An 18,298-nucleotide genomic window follows, 5' to 3' on the forward strand; every position below is an offset into this window, starting at 1 on the left:
TGTTGTACTGTACTGCTAGGTACGGTGCTTCTCTCTTTGATTCCTTTGTCATTGGGGACAGTATGGTTCATAATAAGTTCACTGGCATCCATATTATGGATTTCCATCCTTTGGCAGGCCTGGCTTCCATCTCTCTTCAATTAGAGACCTCTTTTAAAAAGTTCAGCAGCAAAGGAAAAAAAAATAAAGAGAAAAAGGAAAAAAGGAAAGGAAAGAACAGAAAGGAAAAGGGAGAAAAGGAAAAGGAAAAGAAAAAACTGCATCAGAAAGACACAGAAGAAAAAGTTGAAAGCTGCTTCACAGTCTTGCTGCTAAATATCAGTGCAGTCATTTAGTCATTTTTTTCCTTAATTAAACACTAAGTTTCTTTGCCATTATTATCCTGTTTATTTTCCCTTTTTTTTTTCTTTTTTATTTTTTTTTTTTAAAACGTGCATGATGGGGATGCCCATGATGCTTTAGTCAGACCTTGGCCTCCAGCATTTCCAAAAAAAGTTTGTGCATGGGGACTTTGCCTTCCAGTTTGATGTTGTAGAAATGCTGCACAGCCTTGGTGGAGGTTTGCCTCAGAAGCGGGAGAGTCATCAACATCTTGCCTGCACGACGAGGATCTTCCATGTGCTGCCCGGCCTCGTAATCCTGCAGAGCCTCATGTAGGACATCCTGAAGTTTCTGCACTGCCTCAACATCCTCTATGTGCATTGAGTCTGCAAAACAAAGAAGCAACACGAGGTTTCAGTCTGATGTGTCAGGAGTTTGATAACACTATGGCTGCATGACACTTTCACTGGTTCTTCCCGTCCTCTTTCACAAACGGAAGATAATTGGCCATTAATTTCTGTACTGACCTTTTGGAAAGTGTATGGAAATGCTGAGGAGCTACAAATGTACAATTAACTCCTGGGTAAGTAATTCTTCTCATCCTCCTCAAACAAGTGGAACAGTCACTCTTGGTGCTCCCTAAACCATCTGTATGGTTACTGCTTTGAAGGAATGACAGTGCCAAGGGGCTGAAGGAATGGAGGGCTACATTTTATCAGGGAAATAAGGATAAAGCAAGGATGCCCTGCAGTGGAAAAGCTCAGCAAAATTCTGTGTCAGGTTCCAAGGCTGCCCACTTGGAAGCCATGGACATCATCAGTACTCAGAAACTCCTACTGTGGGATTAGGACTACTGCAGCAATACGAGGGAAATGCTGGTTTGAAGGGATTTCCTGATAGGTTTAGCAATTGTTTTCTCCCTCAGGCATATTCAGGTAGACAGGCAACACTTAGCATGTTCCTGAACACTTTTGTTCGGTGAAGCTAACATCTCCTGGAAGGTGTAATCCTTCTTTCCACCCCCACAGACAGCACTTTATCTTGTTAGTGTTGGGGTTCTGCATTTTTTATAAAACACTCAAAGCAAACACCTTGCCCTGCACCTTTGCAGGTGAGATGCCTTGGTGGTGTAAGTATTGAGTGACAGGCCCAGATGCAACACACACCAGGAACTAAACTAAACTGCTACATGACCCAAAAAGATTAAAGCAATGGAAGTGTGAAATAAAGAGAAAATATCTAACTGAAATAACTGTAAACCCCTCAACTGGATAGATACAGAAAGCGAAGATATCCCTGAGAACATGCAGTTACTGGACCATGCTGAGATTACTTTGGATGAACAGCCCTAATTCTCTTTTATGTAGTCATAAATGCCAAAGAAACCCTGATGTGGTCCAAAGTGAGGTGAATGCAAGCAAAGAAAAAACAGTTGTAGGTGAAAGAGGCCACCAAACAGCCCCTATCAGATACCAAAATTGGGATGGTCAACAGACTTACAGAGCCAATAAAACACCACATGAAAATACAACTGCTGGAAGGGGGTACAAGCCTTCAAGCTCTGCTCAGGGTGAAACTGGGACATGGAACAATTAAAGTTTATCTTTGAAAACTCAATATAACACTGCTTTGCATCCTAATTTTTGGGTTTGGAACAAAGCTCCTGTTCCCAGACAGAATAAGAACTGGGGAGCTGGATGAAGAACCCACTTCTGTCACCATTTCCATGCCCTGTTACCAGCAGTCTGATGCTCTGGATCAGTATTTGACAGAGCCTTGTTGATGATTCGACATCAAGTTTTGCACGTGCTTCAAATATCTAAATTACTTTCAAAGAATTAAGATGCATCTAAGATTAATTTCCTAAAAGCTGACATGGAACTGTTTCCTCAGATAATTAGGTCATATAGTAAATACGTCTCCTTTCAAATACAAACACATGAACTGAAACACAAACCAGTAAGTAACAGGTTAACAAAAAGTGTTCCAGCTCTTATTGTCACAACAAATGTGCAAATTGAAAAGAAAAAAAAAAAAAGTTACGGCTCCCACTCTAAAACAGACACTTAATTATATACAAGTTTGGATCATTTAGCACGTTTTATTGATTCTGATGACAGTTTATCTGTTAATTACACATAATGGAGTCCTATGGGAATTTTACATGTTTAATAATTCTGAGTCTTAGTGAATACATGCTCTAAGAAGCATGCAGCTAAGACATACACTGCTGGGATGTGATGCTGCACATCAAGCACAGACACAGAAATCTCTCTCTTAGGGATAAAGAAGGCTACAACATTCTGAAAAAGATGACAGGCAAATATTACTCCTAGCAAAATTTAGCTCTAATTAATGTGAGACCATTCCCCGAATCCATACATTTTTGATAGTTTTCTAATATGGTAATTCTATTCAGTAACTCTGTGTCAATAAGAGAAAAGCCCTGAATTCTGTGTCCTACAAACAGATGTAATCGATACAGACATGCTAACACACACATACAGACGTGACTGATGTCTTAAGCACAGTGTCCAGCCACCAGGCTTAATTTAGAATGCAATCTCCAAAAACACTGCTGTCTTTACTCCCTAACTCCTTACCAAGTGCTCGGATATTCACTGCTGGGCTACAGAACACATGATCTGCTACTCCAAGTAATTTTTCCATAAACCATGTACTGTTTGTGCAGAAAATACACACCTTTTTCTCCTCTCCCCAGATCCACAATGCCAAGGCCAGATTTGCTGGGGAACCAAACAGGAGCATTTTATCTGCAACAAATCCTTGATGAGCCCTAAAGAGTGACTGTTCTCTCTTTTTTTTTTTTTCTTTTTCCCCCTAATACCATACTGCATAAAGAGACAGGTCTTTTCTGGAGAATATAAAGCTTTAGTTTTTAACCCACTAAAAAACTGGCCTGTTTTTTCCCATACTCAGCACTTGTAAGAGTAACCATAAGTTTGCAAGTAGATGGATGGAGTCCAGACTAAATGTATTTTTCATGCAGAGGTGAAACTTACCTAAGATGTTTAACTTTGCAGTTTGGAGAGCAATTCAGCCTGTAGCATTATCTATACTCTCCATATTACTTACAATGAAAATGAGTGAGGAGGGAAAAGAACACCCCCCAGAAAGGAATCAAAACCTGCCCTCTGACACAGCTATTACATTTTGTGCTTTTAAACACTTCCACTGTGTGAAAAACATCCAAACACAAGGGCTTTTACCCTCTCCTTGCAGGGGTGATTGTGTACCATCCCTCTGGTAAACAGGGCAATTATTTACATGGATAAGTAATAGTACTAAAGCATTTAATGGATTTGTTGCTATCTTTGAAATTAATTTAGTAGCTGAGAAGAATATGACCAGCCAGCTCTCCACCCCAAAATGGTTGTTCATGGAGCAGTTCAGGAAGCTGTGCCCTGGGGAACAGATTTGGTCACAAGGAATGGGGTAAGAAAAAACAGCAGAGCAGCAGAGAGAGGGGCACTTCCAATGGTGATTAAGACTTCAAACTGTTCTTTTAAAATGGTGATTTAGCTTGAAAGATTTAAAAATTATGTAATCAAATTACTATGATAATTTAACTCCCCATTTACAGAAAAGATTCCAACTCATTTCAGCTGTACTCATTCTGGGGTCTGCCAATGTTTAAATGCAAACTCAATAAATCTGTGCTATTTAATTAGATCATGATTCAGCTTGCAGATTGCTCAGGAAAATATTAATCTCTACAAAAATCCTTCTTTAAGTTTTAGCCTTGTATTCTGGAACTTCTACTTTATTCCCGATATTAAACAAATGTAGATCTTAATCCCTGAGGTCTAAGCCTTTGAAAATAAGGAAAATGGTTGAAAATGCTGACCTAGCCAAGGGGAAAAGAGGAAAAAAAATATAAGAGAGAAATTTTTTCAGTAACTACAGACTGACAGATGTAGAAGTGAATTCAGAGCAGGCTGACTCATTGCTAAATATATGTATTGGGATAAACCCAGTCCTTACCAATGGACATCAAGAACCACTGTAATTTAAGGAAACACAGAAAATTTGTGTGACAATCTAGAAGTGAAGGAAGAATTCCACAAAAAATATGAAACTGCCTTATAAGTGAGTTTGGATGTTCTTCCTATACCATGAAAAACCTTTTTGTTTATGGGTTGGTTTGAGGTTTTTTTTTATAAGTGGCTTTGCAGGCAGTCTGAATAATTTGCAATTACATCCCACACAGGTAACATCCAGAGGAAACTTACAGCCAGATGTAGCACACTTAAAAACCAGTACCTATATAAATAACAAAATTAAACAGGGTAATTTCAAAGTGTCATTTGAAAGACAGCAGACTTTGGTGGTAAATGCCCTGCAAAAACTGATGATACCAGGCTGGTGAAACTGAAGATGGACAAACACATGACTTGTTGATACAACTGCTGAGAACATGGGATTTCCCTGGCAGGGAAGAAATTGTTCCTGATCAAAGCTGCCCATGGGAGAGAGTGAGATCAACAAATGAGGACATGGAATCATTGAGATCTGCTTGGAGAGTCTCATTCTATCCTTGCAAATGCTTTCTTTCACCATCACAGGATGGGAAAATAGAATTGTAGCTCTTCTGATTAGTTGATTATCAGATCATTGCACAGAAATAGGAGAAAACTGGAGTTCTCATTCAAGAAAAACACCTCAAGGTCCAGACAGAAACTCAGATTACAATCTACCTCATTTAAAATTCAAGCTTCATCTCAAATGCAGCAAACAAACATCCAGCTACCCAGGAATCATTTAGAACACATCACAAAGGGTGACAACTAGCTAGAATTTGGAAAGCACCTGAACTAAGGGCAAGGAAACATCTCAAAACCTTGTTTTGAGGAAAGCTAAAGGCTGGTATCTATATATTTTGTATATAACATCACTCAGAAGTGGAAGAAAACCAGAGGTCTTAAGTGAAGTGTTTTGTCATGTCAGAAAATTCAGACAGCAAAAAGAAAACAGGACAGTGAATCAAGCAGCAGGGAGCATGCAGCAGTGAAGACACACATTCAGATGCTGGTAAACCACATTGGAGATGTAGATACCAATAAGTACTTGAAATACAGCAACTGCTGTGATGTTTCTGATTCCATACAGCTGAGCAGTTCACAAACTCAATCTGGAGAAATCTCTTTAGAAAGCTATAGGATCCTGGAAGAACTGGATGGGATCAAGATTAAGAACAAAAAGCAAAATGGTTTTTGCTTTATGTAATGATGAAAAAAATCCTGAGTATGTCTCAGATAAAATATTTTTTTGTCTAGACTGTACTGCCAATCCAAAACCACCACAAAACCCACTGCAGTGTTTATTAATGGGCGAATTGTTCTCAGAGCTACAGAACCCCTTTCTCTCCCCTGAAACACACACCAGAATTACACAAGGACACAAAGTGCTTGCCCACATTGTGTTTCTGTATACTTTTATGAGAAACACAACACGGTGACATTTTGAAAAGCATGCTGCTTTTCAGAAGCACCCCATGGAAATTACCAATTGCAAATCAAACCAGGTTCTTGGTTACCTCATCCAGCAAGAATCCCTGTTTTTTTTTCCATCCAGAACTGGAATTACCCCAGCCACTTACTTTGGCCCTTTTGACCCTGTGTTGGGTAAACAAATATACTTCATTTTGACCTGCCTGTTTTTCCTGAGTAGAACTATTTGCTGGGACCTCCACGGTTAGGCTAAGAGACAAGCACAGAGAGAAACAGAGTATTTGCCCTTACAAAAGAATGTGGCAAAAATGGTCTGATATCTGGAGTGTTCTATTGGAAACAGGCACTTCAATCGGAATAGATGCCGAAACTGAAAGAGGAATAAATTAAGAATTCCTTGTCCATAGGAATTATAGGCAGTGAAAACCAAAAACAAAGGCTTGTGTGATTGATTTTAGTGAGCGAGGCCTTAGTCTGGACTGCCCTGGTTTAGCCTACTTTCCAGAAGAGATAAAAACTGGTCTCAAAACAGTTTTTAAAACTCAGTAGCAAATGAAGGCGTGTAAGAAAAGAAATTATTTCACAGAGTGGGGACCTTATTTCTGGCACTAACTGGATTAGCAATAAACTAAAACCACTGGCGAAAGGAAGTTTCAACATAGTAAACCAACATTTTCTTTTTTATTCCTGGAATGGCTTATTTTCCACTAGGAGAGGTAGTGAGGGCAATAAATACAGGAATAATTGCCTCAAAGCAGAACAAACAGCACACTATGAACCGGTTCAAGACTCTACACCATAAGGCTAATAAAAGCCTGGAAAATGGGAACATGAATGATGGAGCTGGGGGGTGAGACACCAACTAAAAGAAAATGTTGAATGAAGACTTCAAGACACTTCTTATTTAAGATACAAGATTTATTTAAGATGTAAGAAATTACTACAATTAACACTGAGGGCAACTAAGTTTGGCCTTGCTTCTTGCCCTTTGTGACTCATGCTTCTAACATGTAAATACTATCTGCTTATTCCCTAAGTGAGGAATAGGTCCAAGCTACTCAGCTACTAGAGTAGCTTCCAGAAAAAAAAAAGAAAAAAAATATTAACCCCTGATTAACTATTAATTAACCACTGATTAACTCAGCTGCCATTTGCTAATGCCAGCATTAAGTAACTGGTAACAGAGTTATTTAATTTCTCTAAGAATTGTGGGTGTCATCTCTTTGATTACAAGAAAATGGAATATGATGAATAAACTGTTTGCAAGCAACATGAAAACACTGACTTTCCTAACAATTTGTTTCTATGCTGCACTATTCTCTCTACAAAACTAGATAAAAGAGTTAAGACCTTGCTATTTATATTTGTCAGAATAAAGACTGGTAGCACACCCTCAACACACTGCTATGTGTGTGTGCATCTATATATATATATCTATCTATGCCCAGTCAAGATACATCTTAATAATGAATTCAAACATTAACAAGACTACTACATAAAACAAAATTTAAAAAATGGACATTACTAGAAATGAAATACAGCGTGTTGTGACATATACTGGGAATAAGATGTTGTCCTGTGGAGTAAGTGATTTACTGGGCTCTACCAATTAACTTCTATTATGACAATATCATATAATGGTGATAGCCTATATATAATGATGATAGTGCTCTGAGTATACTGTGTCTAGAAAACTAAAAAACTTATAAGAGCTTACTAGTTTTTTATCAGGATGAGATGATAGTGTAACTTTACTGGCACCAATATTGATCTGCACTTTATTATGCTAAAATGAAAAGGTACTTTTTGGTTCACACTCCTTCTGTACTGAAAGGGCTATTTAATTTTTTTTTTTTTAAGAGAGTTAATATCAGAGACCAGAAATGTGAGGCTGAGCAGAAGTCCTCTTCTCCTTCTTGTGGTACAGGCTACACAGCCAGTATTAGCATTTAAGATTAAATTTTCAGCAGTGTGTGAGGTGGTACTTTTAAGTGCCTAGCATCCACATTTGGGTCAGGTTTTTCAAGATGCCAGCAGCCTATTAAGCACATGCACTGAGATCAGATTTTCAAATGTGCTGATGTATTTTGACACTCCAGCTCCTTACATTAGGTCTTAGGTAGGAACTGAGCTTCTCTTTAAATTCTGCTCTCAGTTGTGACAGTTCCGCAACATTTGTTCTGGAGGCCCAGTTTAGTCCTTACTGATCAGCCAATTTCAAAAAACTGCTCACCTGCAACTCCCTGTTTAGTATTATGTTACTCAATACACAAGAATACGTCCTAGCATGGAAGAGATAAGCAGCTCATCTTTTCCTCTTTTCCGTGCTGGAGCGTTCCCATGTGCGTGCCTACACTTGTGTACACTTCAAGCATATTTTGCAAATATTTCACCTTCCCTTACACACGAGGAAGTAATTGGTACATGCATGTTTTGGAAACCATTCAAAGCTGATTTTCTGCGTGGGTAAACAAAGTGCTCATTGGTGCCAGCTTGCCTCATTTGGGCGGTGTGAGGCGGAACGCGGGGCAGTCGCGTCCTGCAGCTTCCAGGTACCTCCTGGATTTTGTGTACAGAAGGCAGGGAAAGAAGGGAGGAACTCATGATACTGTCAGGACAAGGACAATGCCAAGGAAAGAGTGACTTCTCTGAAGTATAAAGGCTGTGTTAATTACTAACAAATCAATGCAGATGGTTAAATCTAACCTGATAAATTCTGTATTTATATATTAAACGTAACTGTTGAAATCATGCCTGTACAAACTTAACATACGCAAGACTGAAATGTCTATACATTTCAGTGTTGTGCTCTTATGTGTGTATTTAAACTTCTCAGAGTCTATATGCACTCAGTTTGAAACCAGTGACAATCTACAACGTAGCCACATCTTGCATTTCTGGAAATTTATGGAAGTTGGTGTGGCACTGCCAGCCCTGCATGGGGAACATTTGATAGTGGCTGTCAGAGAATCTTCCTGAAAAACTGCTACTCCTCCCCACCTTTTAGGGACCAAATGGCAGGATTATCTCAGTTCCAGCACTGCAAAAATGGGCTCTGTAGACCTAAAGCAAAATCTGCGTTCTAATGCTCACGCTACTGAGATTTGTTGGCCAAAACAAAGCTTGTGCTATTTATTCAAACAAAATACAATCGATATGAAGACAATCTACAATTTCTTTTTCCTGCCTCCAAACACCAGCAGGGAAAGTACTATGACACTGTATCATAAATCACTAACACAGATACGGAGATATAAAACCATCTTTGTCTATTGTTTATAGTAGAGTGAACCTGGGAATCTTTCTAGACAGTGTGGATATGGCAAAAATATCTGAAACATCCAAGATTTCTTATTAGACTCTTCACAGCTATAAAAAGGCTAATATATTTTAAACTGGAAAATAAACAGTGGAAGAAAGCAGAAGTAGCAATAAAAATACATTAAAATGTGAATTGCTACTGGTTGATTTTTCTAATGGCATTTTAGTTTTTTTATACAGCTACATTTTCATTAACCAAGTTCCTAGTTCTATGAAAAGTTATATGAAGCTATTCTGCTTTTGTCTATTTAAAAAAAGACCAAAAGATTTAAACCAATGTAAATTTTATTTTAATTTTAACAGCATTTTTAAACTGAAACACTAAGGGCCTGGTATCCCATACATGATGGGCTGTAATTCCACAGGTGCTATTTTACATCTACAGGTTAGTGTGGCTACAGCTGGTACAGCTGGTACAGTTTTGGTATCCTATGCATACACAATCTGAAGCTGAAATGCTGAATGTCACTTTCTGAAACACTGTTGAAAGGGAAGTGGAATGGCTGGGCTAGTTTTTAACTCCTCCTTGCAACAGTTTCATTTTAAGACAGCAAAATTATTTCTCTTAAGATGAGGGAAGGAAATGTTTTCACTGAATTTTAGTATGCTGAACTGTATTTATCTCTGACATTATCCTGGTTGTAATTTCCAGCAAAGTTAATGAAGCTACAGATGATTTTGATACACTCTGTGCACAGTGTATGACTAAACTTTTTTTTTGGCAGCAGTTATTTTTTATTATTACTTAAACACTGCATATCTTTTTTTTTTTTTTGGGGGGGGGGGTGGGGAGGAAGGTTGGAGTGGTATTTAACATCATATCCATCTATGCTAGCCTTCATCCTCTCTGTCAAGTAAACTGCAGACTATTTCTAATTCACCCTTTGAATTGCAGAATTTAAATAAGTACAAAAGCCCTTCTCCATTTAGACTCCTAATTGCAGATAACTTTCTTGCTCTGATCATTAAGCATGACCAATTTTGAGAAATAACCTTCATGGAGCTGCAAAGCATCCTCAAGTGTCTATTTACAATGGTCAAAAATTATAAATAAATCTTCAATTAAGAATAATTTTGATCTCTGAGAGGCATTTCAGCATTTTGTTTAATCTGGAATAAGATAATATTCTAAAATTAAGGGCAGAGTTAGTGGGGTGGAGAATATTTTACAAAGAAACTAATAAGCATTTTGGCTTTGCATGTTTTTGAATTATATTTCCAATTAAAAATGCAGAGTGCTAAATCACATTACAAAGATAAATAGGAAAGTACAACTTCATTGTTGAAAACAATTTCCCTCCTATCAATCTGAGGATTCATGCATCAATATTGTAGATGAACTGTTAATTACAAAATCAATTAAAAAATTATTTCTAAAAACAGTCACGCGTCCTGGCTCTCAGGGGGGCAATTTGGGCAGAAGGTCTCATCTCACTAGGACCGCGCCAAATCACAAGTCGTCATCCACAAGTAAGCAAAAGCAATCTGGTTTTTCATTTTTCAGCGCGGCTGAGCCCAGCCTGAGATTGATCGTCACATATGGCCCCAGAAAACAAACTGTCAATACCTTGAATGCTGCAGAATTTGAACAAATAGCCGTCCGCCCATTCAAGCCACTCATTGCATCCCATTTAACAGATTTTATTGACAGTTTCCTTCTTGTAATTAAAGGGAAAACTACTGGCCAGCAACCAAGATAAAGTTCAAAGATAGGGTCAAAACAAAAGCAGATGGAGGGGCACGGTGTGACTGTCAATGGAACATAGCATCAGAGCATGTTATTGACACACAGGTATCTAATGATCGGCACGTCATTAAAGAGGGATCTATCTTGAACTTTATGCAAATGCTAAAAGGGACTTAAGACCACAATAAAGCATTAAGGAGACACAAAAAGAAAAACAACAAAGCACAAACGATTTTTACTTATCTGACAGTATTCCCTGGTTCAGCACTTTTAAATTCAAATGTAGAGAAGAAAAATTCTTTCTGAGATTTTTTAACTCTAGCTGCACAGGTAATAATTTTTTGCAGAAGCACCCTCACAAATGCAAAGGATCCATAAGGTAAGGTGTGGTCCTTGTGAGATTCAATACGGATCTCCTTCCTCCTCCCATATCCAGAATTCAGTCTATCAAATTAATCAGCAGCTCCCTCTGAAGAGAAAATATACAGTCTATTCCTCCAGCATCCTTTCTTTTCCTTTAATTGCAATGATTAGACTTGTCTGGATTCTGAAATGGATTTAGGAGAATGACATCTATGTTCATTTGAATGGATCTCTGCCTGTAAAACACTCTCCAAATAATACAGTGGAATATTTTCCACTCCCTTAGGAACATATTCCACAATTACTTTGAACCAGAAAGTTGTTCTTCATTTGAACTGCTTTGTTTGTTGACTTTTAAATTTAAAGTCTGATGGGCAATTTCTTATTCTAAAATCCTGTTTTAAACCAGCACACAGAAAATATTTTGAAAGAAAGAAAGGAAGAAAGGAAGGAAGAAAGGAAGAAAGGAAGAAAGGAAGACATTAAAAATGTAGCAACCGTCATGCCACTCTGCCAACCTGAATTAGCAAGTGCTATAGCTTTGAGGGTGACAAATTCTTCTTTCTCCAGCTTCATGCTCTTGTATTTCTTTACCAGCTGCAGTATGGCATTGTTAAGGTCAAGAAGGCCTGCCAATTTGGACTGGTCTTCATCCATAATGTAATCTTCAGCATATACAAGCTCATCCTCAAATGAAAGTGACCGGTATACAACACCGAGAATCAAGATCTCCATCCAAGCACTCTGCAGAAGGCTCATCTGGTCAGCTAGAGACAAAGTGGAGAATCCTGAATAGGAAAAAAAAAAAAAACAAAAAAAAAAACAAACAGGAAAAATATTAAGCACATTTGGAAATTTGATCCTCTTTTTGATTTATTTTTATATACCTTGTCATTCTATTATTTTCCCTTCTGCTTTTGTGTGTCTCCTCCTCATCGTACTACAGGAAAGTAAATCAATATAAAATCAATCGTTTTGTAATCAAAAGAAAAGTTTTAAACAAGGAGGAATTTGCATGCTCTTCCTGTAAAAATAGTATTAATTCGTGGGGTACTGCAGTTGCAATCTGTGACTTGTACGGTATCTTCTTTGTTCTGAAATACTTGTGCTTAGTTGTAAAAACCAAATGCGTGAAACAGGGATTTGCTTCCTCTATCCACCACAACCATAATCCAAAGAAGGATAATTTAGGAGGGAAAAAAAAATAGAAAATTTTATTAAAAGGGAAAATTTGATGTTTTAATAGAATTAAGATAAGGATGAAAAAGACAAAAATTCTTTGTGAACTTTAACTTCAGGGAAAAGAAGCAAAGCAACACCCACCCTTCTCAGAAAAGACACTAATCACTTCTGTCCTGGCTCCTGCCTCTACTACACTTGTTGAAATAACAGGGTGGCACACTGAACTGCCAGCTGAATAGCAGTCACGCCATCCTTTTTGTGAGGGCAGCCACAAATTTATTAAACACCTCTTAATGAATTTAACTTCTGCTTCCCGCCCCCCCCCCCCCCCCCCCCATGCTGTCTTTCTTAACAGGATCACTAAGGGCAAACATCTTTGCTGCCTTACCTTTTAGACACTTGTTTACAGCACCTGTTAATTTATTGTATCAAACTGCTAATATCGCAATCACATTAGGTGCTAGAAAACAATATGGGAGAGGAAGTGATTTTCCTGGCCTGTTGGTGAAATGCAGCCGTTTGCCAGTTGGCACCATCAACCACAAGTACTTAATAAAATCATCAAAGGGGATTAGTCAAGCTTTTCTTAAAGGGTCTTAAGGCATGTCTGAGGCTTTCATTTAGTTGTTTATGGAGTTGCTTACATGTCCTTTGACAGGGTTCCCGCTGTAAGAACATTTTTTTTGGCGTTCAATTACACTTAAATGCATTTTTCTGTTTTTAAAGTCGAGAGTTACAGTCATGCAAGAATATATCATAAACTAGCAAATCTGCAAGGCGTCTATTCCAAACAAGATTTTCTCTATAAGCACTAAGCAGCAAGACTAATACAATAAAAAAGCCCACATCCAAACCACCAGGCATCCATAAAAAATGAAACATAAAACTGGCTGCATGTGCTCTCTCTCTCATTTTTCTCTCCCTCCTTATTTGTTTTCATTTTCTCTTACTGTCTTTTGAGTCTTGTGATAGAACTATAGCTCTCTGCCTTAAAAACAAAACAAAACAAAACAACAAAACCTGATCCAACAACAACAGGAAAGCCTTGAAGATGTGACAATGGAAAATAACACATCTGTGATTAAAATAAATAAGAGGGAAATGGAGAAGAAATAATAATTTCAAAGGTTATAGGGAGGAATTCATGATTTCAATTAGCTCCAACATTTCTGTTCCTTGCCGGCTTTCAAGAACCAGTTTTTCTGCAGCAGCAGATGGACAGAGAATGTAGCCTGCAGCACCGTCCTGTGACAGCCCCATTCTCCCTCCCAGACACTGCTGTTAGTAAATAGATTTACACATTCTCCAATCTCCACACATCTTTCTGCCGAATAATTAAAAGCAGGATGATTAGTTTATTGAGTGGAAGGAGGAACTTTTTTATTGAGGTCCATCCACGATTTTATCAGGGCCAGCACTTTTACGGTTGTCATGAGGGTGCAGGCATCCAATTTTTCTTATCTGCCTGATTAATACAAACGCTGTTTCAGGACGCATTAATTAACAGATACAAATCTACGTTCTCATGGAAGGATCAATACAGAGAAGAAAAGAGGCATCAATGTGAATTTAGTGCTGATGATGGAGAAGGCACTCTATTGACATTTACGTGCATAGAAACTCTAAAGTTGCAGTGGAGCCCTTTTGTCCCTGTGATTTACAAATTAACAATTTTTCAGGTATAACAATGTTTCACACACTTCTGAGAGGTTTAATTAAGCAAAAGGCAATAAAATCTGTTTTGATTAAAAAAAGTTTAACCTGCAATTTCTCTCTTTTTTTTTTCCTGAAAATTCCCCAACTTCCTGCTTTTATTCACTTACCCATTTTCATGCAGGTTTGGTGGCCCTGGTTTTATTTTCTTAAAAAGAAATAATACTATGTTTCAATAACATTTATTGTGTGCCACAGTCAAAGAAAATTACATATGCCCTGTGAGGGGGGAAAATGGGACGTTGATATAATTTATTGTACTGCACTCTTGAAAAATCTGCATTCTGGAACAGTAAATATACCAGTTGTTTTTATATGACACATAAAAAATCATAAGAAATTTTTTACATTATAGAAAAACTGGCAAATATAAAGCATGCTGTTCCACTCTTCAATAATAAATCAACATGGCTATTTTGTTCCTGATCGAAGAAACTTTCCCTTGAAAGCCTGTTCAGTGAAAGCATGTTTTAACTTTTAAAGGCGTCTCTCGTGGGAATGCAAAGCTGAATCAAGTTGTAATTAATCTGGTTTTGTTTTGTTTTTTCAGAAAATGTGAAAGCATCCAGCATGTCTCTTGTATCACAGCAATGCCTTTTAATATGGGTTCAACAAATCACAGTAGAAATAACAGATTACACAGGCTTATATATTTATATACAGAGATTTATTTGTAATTGTTTGGAGAAGGTTACACCTATTTCATGCCAAACTCTGAGTCTGTGAGCTTTTGTTAGGGGAAGCCCCCACATCAACCATGTTCTCTGACAAGGGGATATATTACATACTCAATTGTAATTATTTTGTTAAAAGTCTCCAACTGGGACCCTTCCAGCCTTCTGAACAGCATTGGCCTCTCCAGTCCCATCTCCAAGCTCTGCCCAGACCACCCCGATGGTTTGGATGCATGATGGCACGGGTTGGAACTTTGTCAAGCATTGTATGGGTCCTTAATCCTTCAGAGTCTTGCAGGTCACTGATTTCAATGCAGAACTTTGTAATAACATTTTAAAATACAATGCTGTGCACCTTTCTCCCCCTTTAGCATATACCATATTGGTGACAACTTTGATCTCTCTCCATCTCCCTCCCCAAGTCAGTGCCATCTGATGTATCTCAGGCGTTTGCTGGCAGGATGACTCCGCACCTTGACCTGCAGTTAAACAGCGTGTTTATCTGCCATACAGCACACTCCAAATAAACCAGATGACAGCCTGCAATAACGTCATTTGGAAGGATTGAAAGGCTTCTCAAGAGTCAGGTACCCCTGAGGTAAGAAGCTTGAAGGAAGCATGTTTTGTGCCAACCCTTCTGCCATCTTCCACTAGACGCTCATGTGCTTGACAATGATGCCATGGGCACTTGTCAAGATTTTTTTTTTTTCCCTTTGCCTAGCAAACTGATGCACTTTGCAGTCAACTTACAAAAAAGGCTAAGCATTTGAAAGTGTGAAGGGCAAAAAATATCTGACGGCTAGTCTTCAAAAATACACTTTCATTTCAGAAAGCATAAATGTTTATTTCCTGAGCTGAGTGTTGACAGAAATAGGCTGCAGTGCAGGCATATGAATTTAACCCCTGGTAGGCATTCTGTTCAGTGTGGTTTTTATGTGGCTGAGTGCAAGCATTGTAAATCTACGAGGTGTCTCCTAATATCAGTTAACAATAGCCTTGATTTGCTGGTTACAGATTTTCTTCCTTTTTTCCCTTTCTTTCCCCTCCTTTCAGGGACTGTAGTGTTTCTTCTGCTAAAAATAGATACTTTTCTACAAACAGTGTATCACACTCAAATTGTAATTATGCCGTAATGACTCACTCAGATCACTAAGTGTGGATTGAGAAAAAAGGTTGATTGAGCAACTGAACATATGCTTGTTTTTTTGTTTTTTTTTTTCCTTTTGCATACCAGTAAGCCCAAAGCTCAAAGGAAGCAGACATAAATAGGAAAAAAGGCCTTACCATTTTTATTATAGGAACAAGGGGCATTGAGCTGACTGCACTCTGCAGCTCTCAGCACTCCAATCCAGCTCCAAACACAGTTCACAGCCTCTCCAACGGGGCTGTTTAAACCACAGATCTTTTCAAATATCAGCACATGCACCACTTGCTCTCTATTTCACATTGCACACAGCTCCATGCTAAGCAGGGTAAATCTTTTATATTCCTGAAACCCTTTCCTCTACTTCATTAAGATGGACCTCATGGACACTAACTCACTGGGGGCCAGAGTGAAGCAGCTGCAGATGGTCAAGTGCAGAAGTAAGATCTGTGCCTTGCACACACCACTTCAAGAACTACTAGCCAAAAAAAGAAGACAGTGGCCGGACTTACCATTGTTTTAATCTGCAAACATTTGATGTGATGGCTCAATCAGGCTACTCCAAGAGTTTATTTCACTTTGCAGTGACTGAATTTCCCTCCCCCTCTGATATGTGTTTAGAAATCTGAACGTTTTATCAAAACAGGTATGAAATTGCTGGCAAATCTGGGAGTTGCTTGCCTTTTCTGATAATTGCCTCCCATTTATTTTACCAGTTGTTTGTGTGATCCTTATCTTTATGAGTAAAATATTCCTCTTGCTTGCCCTGGTTTGTACTTCAAATATCTTAATTTACATTTTTTATAATCAAAGCTGCACTTACTCATGACATGTTCACTAGTGTGTTGCAGATGCAGTACAGTTACACAGTTGAAATATCAAGAGTTGGATTTTAAGTTATTTACACTTAATTTTGATAGATTAACTTCTTTGTAAATGTTTTATGGGTACTGATGTATCCAGCACAGGTTTTTTTTTTTCTAATTTCAAAAATTATGTATAGTCACCATTGTCAAAAGAACAAACTGATATTGTAAATAATTTTTTAAAAATCATTTTAGCCTGGAATATTTATTTAGAGAGTATATGGCCTCATGGTCAAATAACCAACAGTGGACCAAAGGCTTGTCCTGGCTGCACTGAGGAGAATGCAAAGAACCTCCATTTCAAGATCAGATTTGTGTCCAGTGCACTCTCAGATGTACAGCTGTCAGTCTGCCCTCCTCTCCCCCCTGGCACACACTCAGCCAAGTGCTTGGATCCATCCAGCAACTTCAGCGGCCTTCCAGGGATGTAAACAAAGGCCAGGGAAATTTCACCAGTGAAATTTCTGCTAGGGCAATGTAATGTTTTCTAGACATTTACAAAAGGAAATCTTCATAGGCTGACTGCCCTTTGTTACTATTCTCTCAAAAATCCAAGAGGATGGCATAACTCAGTTTTTTAGGCTACATGTAGGGCTGAATCTCACACATAGATCTGAATTAAGAGATCCTTTTCATTATATTAATTCAAGAAAAAATGGATTTAATTACAGTTCAAATACTGTGTGGTCTAAAAATAAGTATCAAGACCCACAAACATTTCAGTGGTTTCGAAAACCATTAAACAGAAGGAGAGTGCTCTCACTAATCACCAAACATATTTTCCAGATTATGGATGAAATTTTGTGAAAGCTGGAACAGAAACAGATACAACTCATTATTGCAGGGTGAATCCATTATTTCAGGTTTGGTTTGGGCTTTTTTTCATACCCCTTTGCTTATGGAGCCCCTGGCCAAAGGCTAATAATTGCACACAATGCCATAACCGGATGAAATTCAAGTCTGACTCAGAATTCTCATGTGAAAGGTATCATCTCACAAAACAAAAAACATGGGCATTTGCCCAGACTTGAAAACGAAAATTCAAGCTCCAAAAGCACAGACTCCAAGTGACCAGAAATACAACTAAAGGCTTGACTTATGCTGTTTGCTTAATTCAGCTTCCACGCTCTTTGGAACTGAGGTTCTGCAATTAAAGGTAAGCTTAGGAATTGATTCCATCCAGCAACTTTTGCACAGTGAGAGCACTGCCTTTCCTGGGCAATGCTCTGCTGTGCAGCCTCCCCTCTCCTCCTGCCACCACAGCAGAGCACTGCAAAGGCAGCACCAGGGCTCTGTTGTGAGCGGCGCGACGAGTGGCGACTGCCATCTGTTATCTGTGCAGCCCTGGGAGAGGGCAGCTCGGGCTGCACTCACAGAGGTGCCCAGGAGTCACTCTGCCTCGAATTAAAAAAAAAAAAAAAAGAAAGAAAAAAAAAAAGAAGAAAGAAAGAAAAAAAAAAAAGAAAAAAAAATAGGGAAAAAATGCATTTGGGGAGTGCTGGGATGCTTTCAGCAAAACCTGTGCACTTTCCTTGGGTTTTCCTTAAGTGTGTTTG

The 18,298-nt window shown here is 38.4% G+C and overlaps 1 protein-coding gene across 4 annotated transcripts in view; it reads right to left on the minus strand.

Annotated features, from left to right (window-relative positions):
• Positions 1-330: 330 nt before the first annotated feature.
• The window catches only part of ESRRG (estrogen related receptor gamma), a 359,449-nt gene continuing 341,481 nt past the window's right edge, over positions 331-18,298 (minus strand). For all 4 annotated transcript variants that reach the window (XM_062490429.1, XM_062490430.1, XM_062490432.1 and 1 more), the window contains 2 exons: positions 11,682-11,951; positions 331-707 (listed from right to left, as the gene is read on the minus strand). In XM_062490429.1, coding sequence (XP_062346413.1) covers positions 463-707; positions 11,682-11,951 — 515 coding nt within the window. In that variant the 3' untranslated portion in view covers positions 331-462. The remainder of the gene's footprint in view (positions 708-11,681; positions 11,952-18,298) is intronic.

Source organism: Cinclus cinclus, chromosome 3 (genome assembly GCF_963662255.1).
Source record: "Cinclus cinclus chromosome 3, bCinCin1.1, whole genome shotgun sequence".
Taxonomy (NCBI): Eukaryota; Metazoa; Chordata; class Aves; order Passeriformes; family Cinclidae; genus Cinclus; species Cinclus cinclus.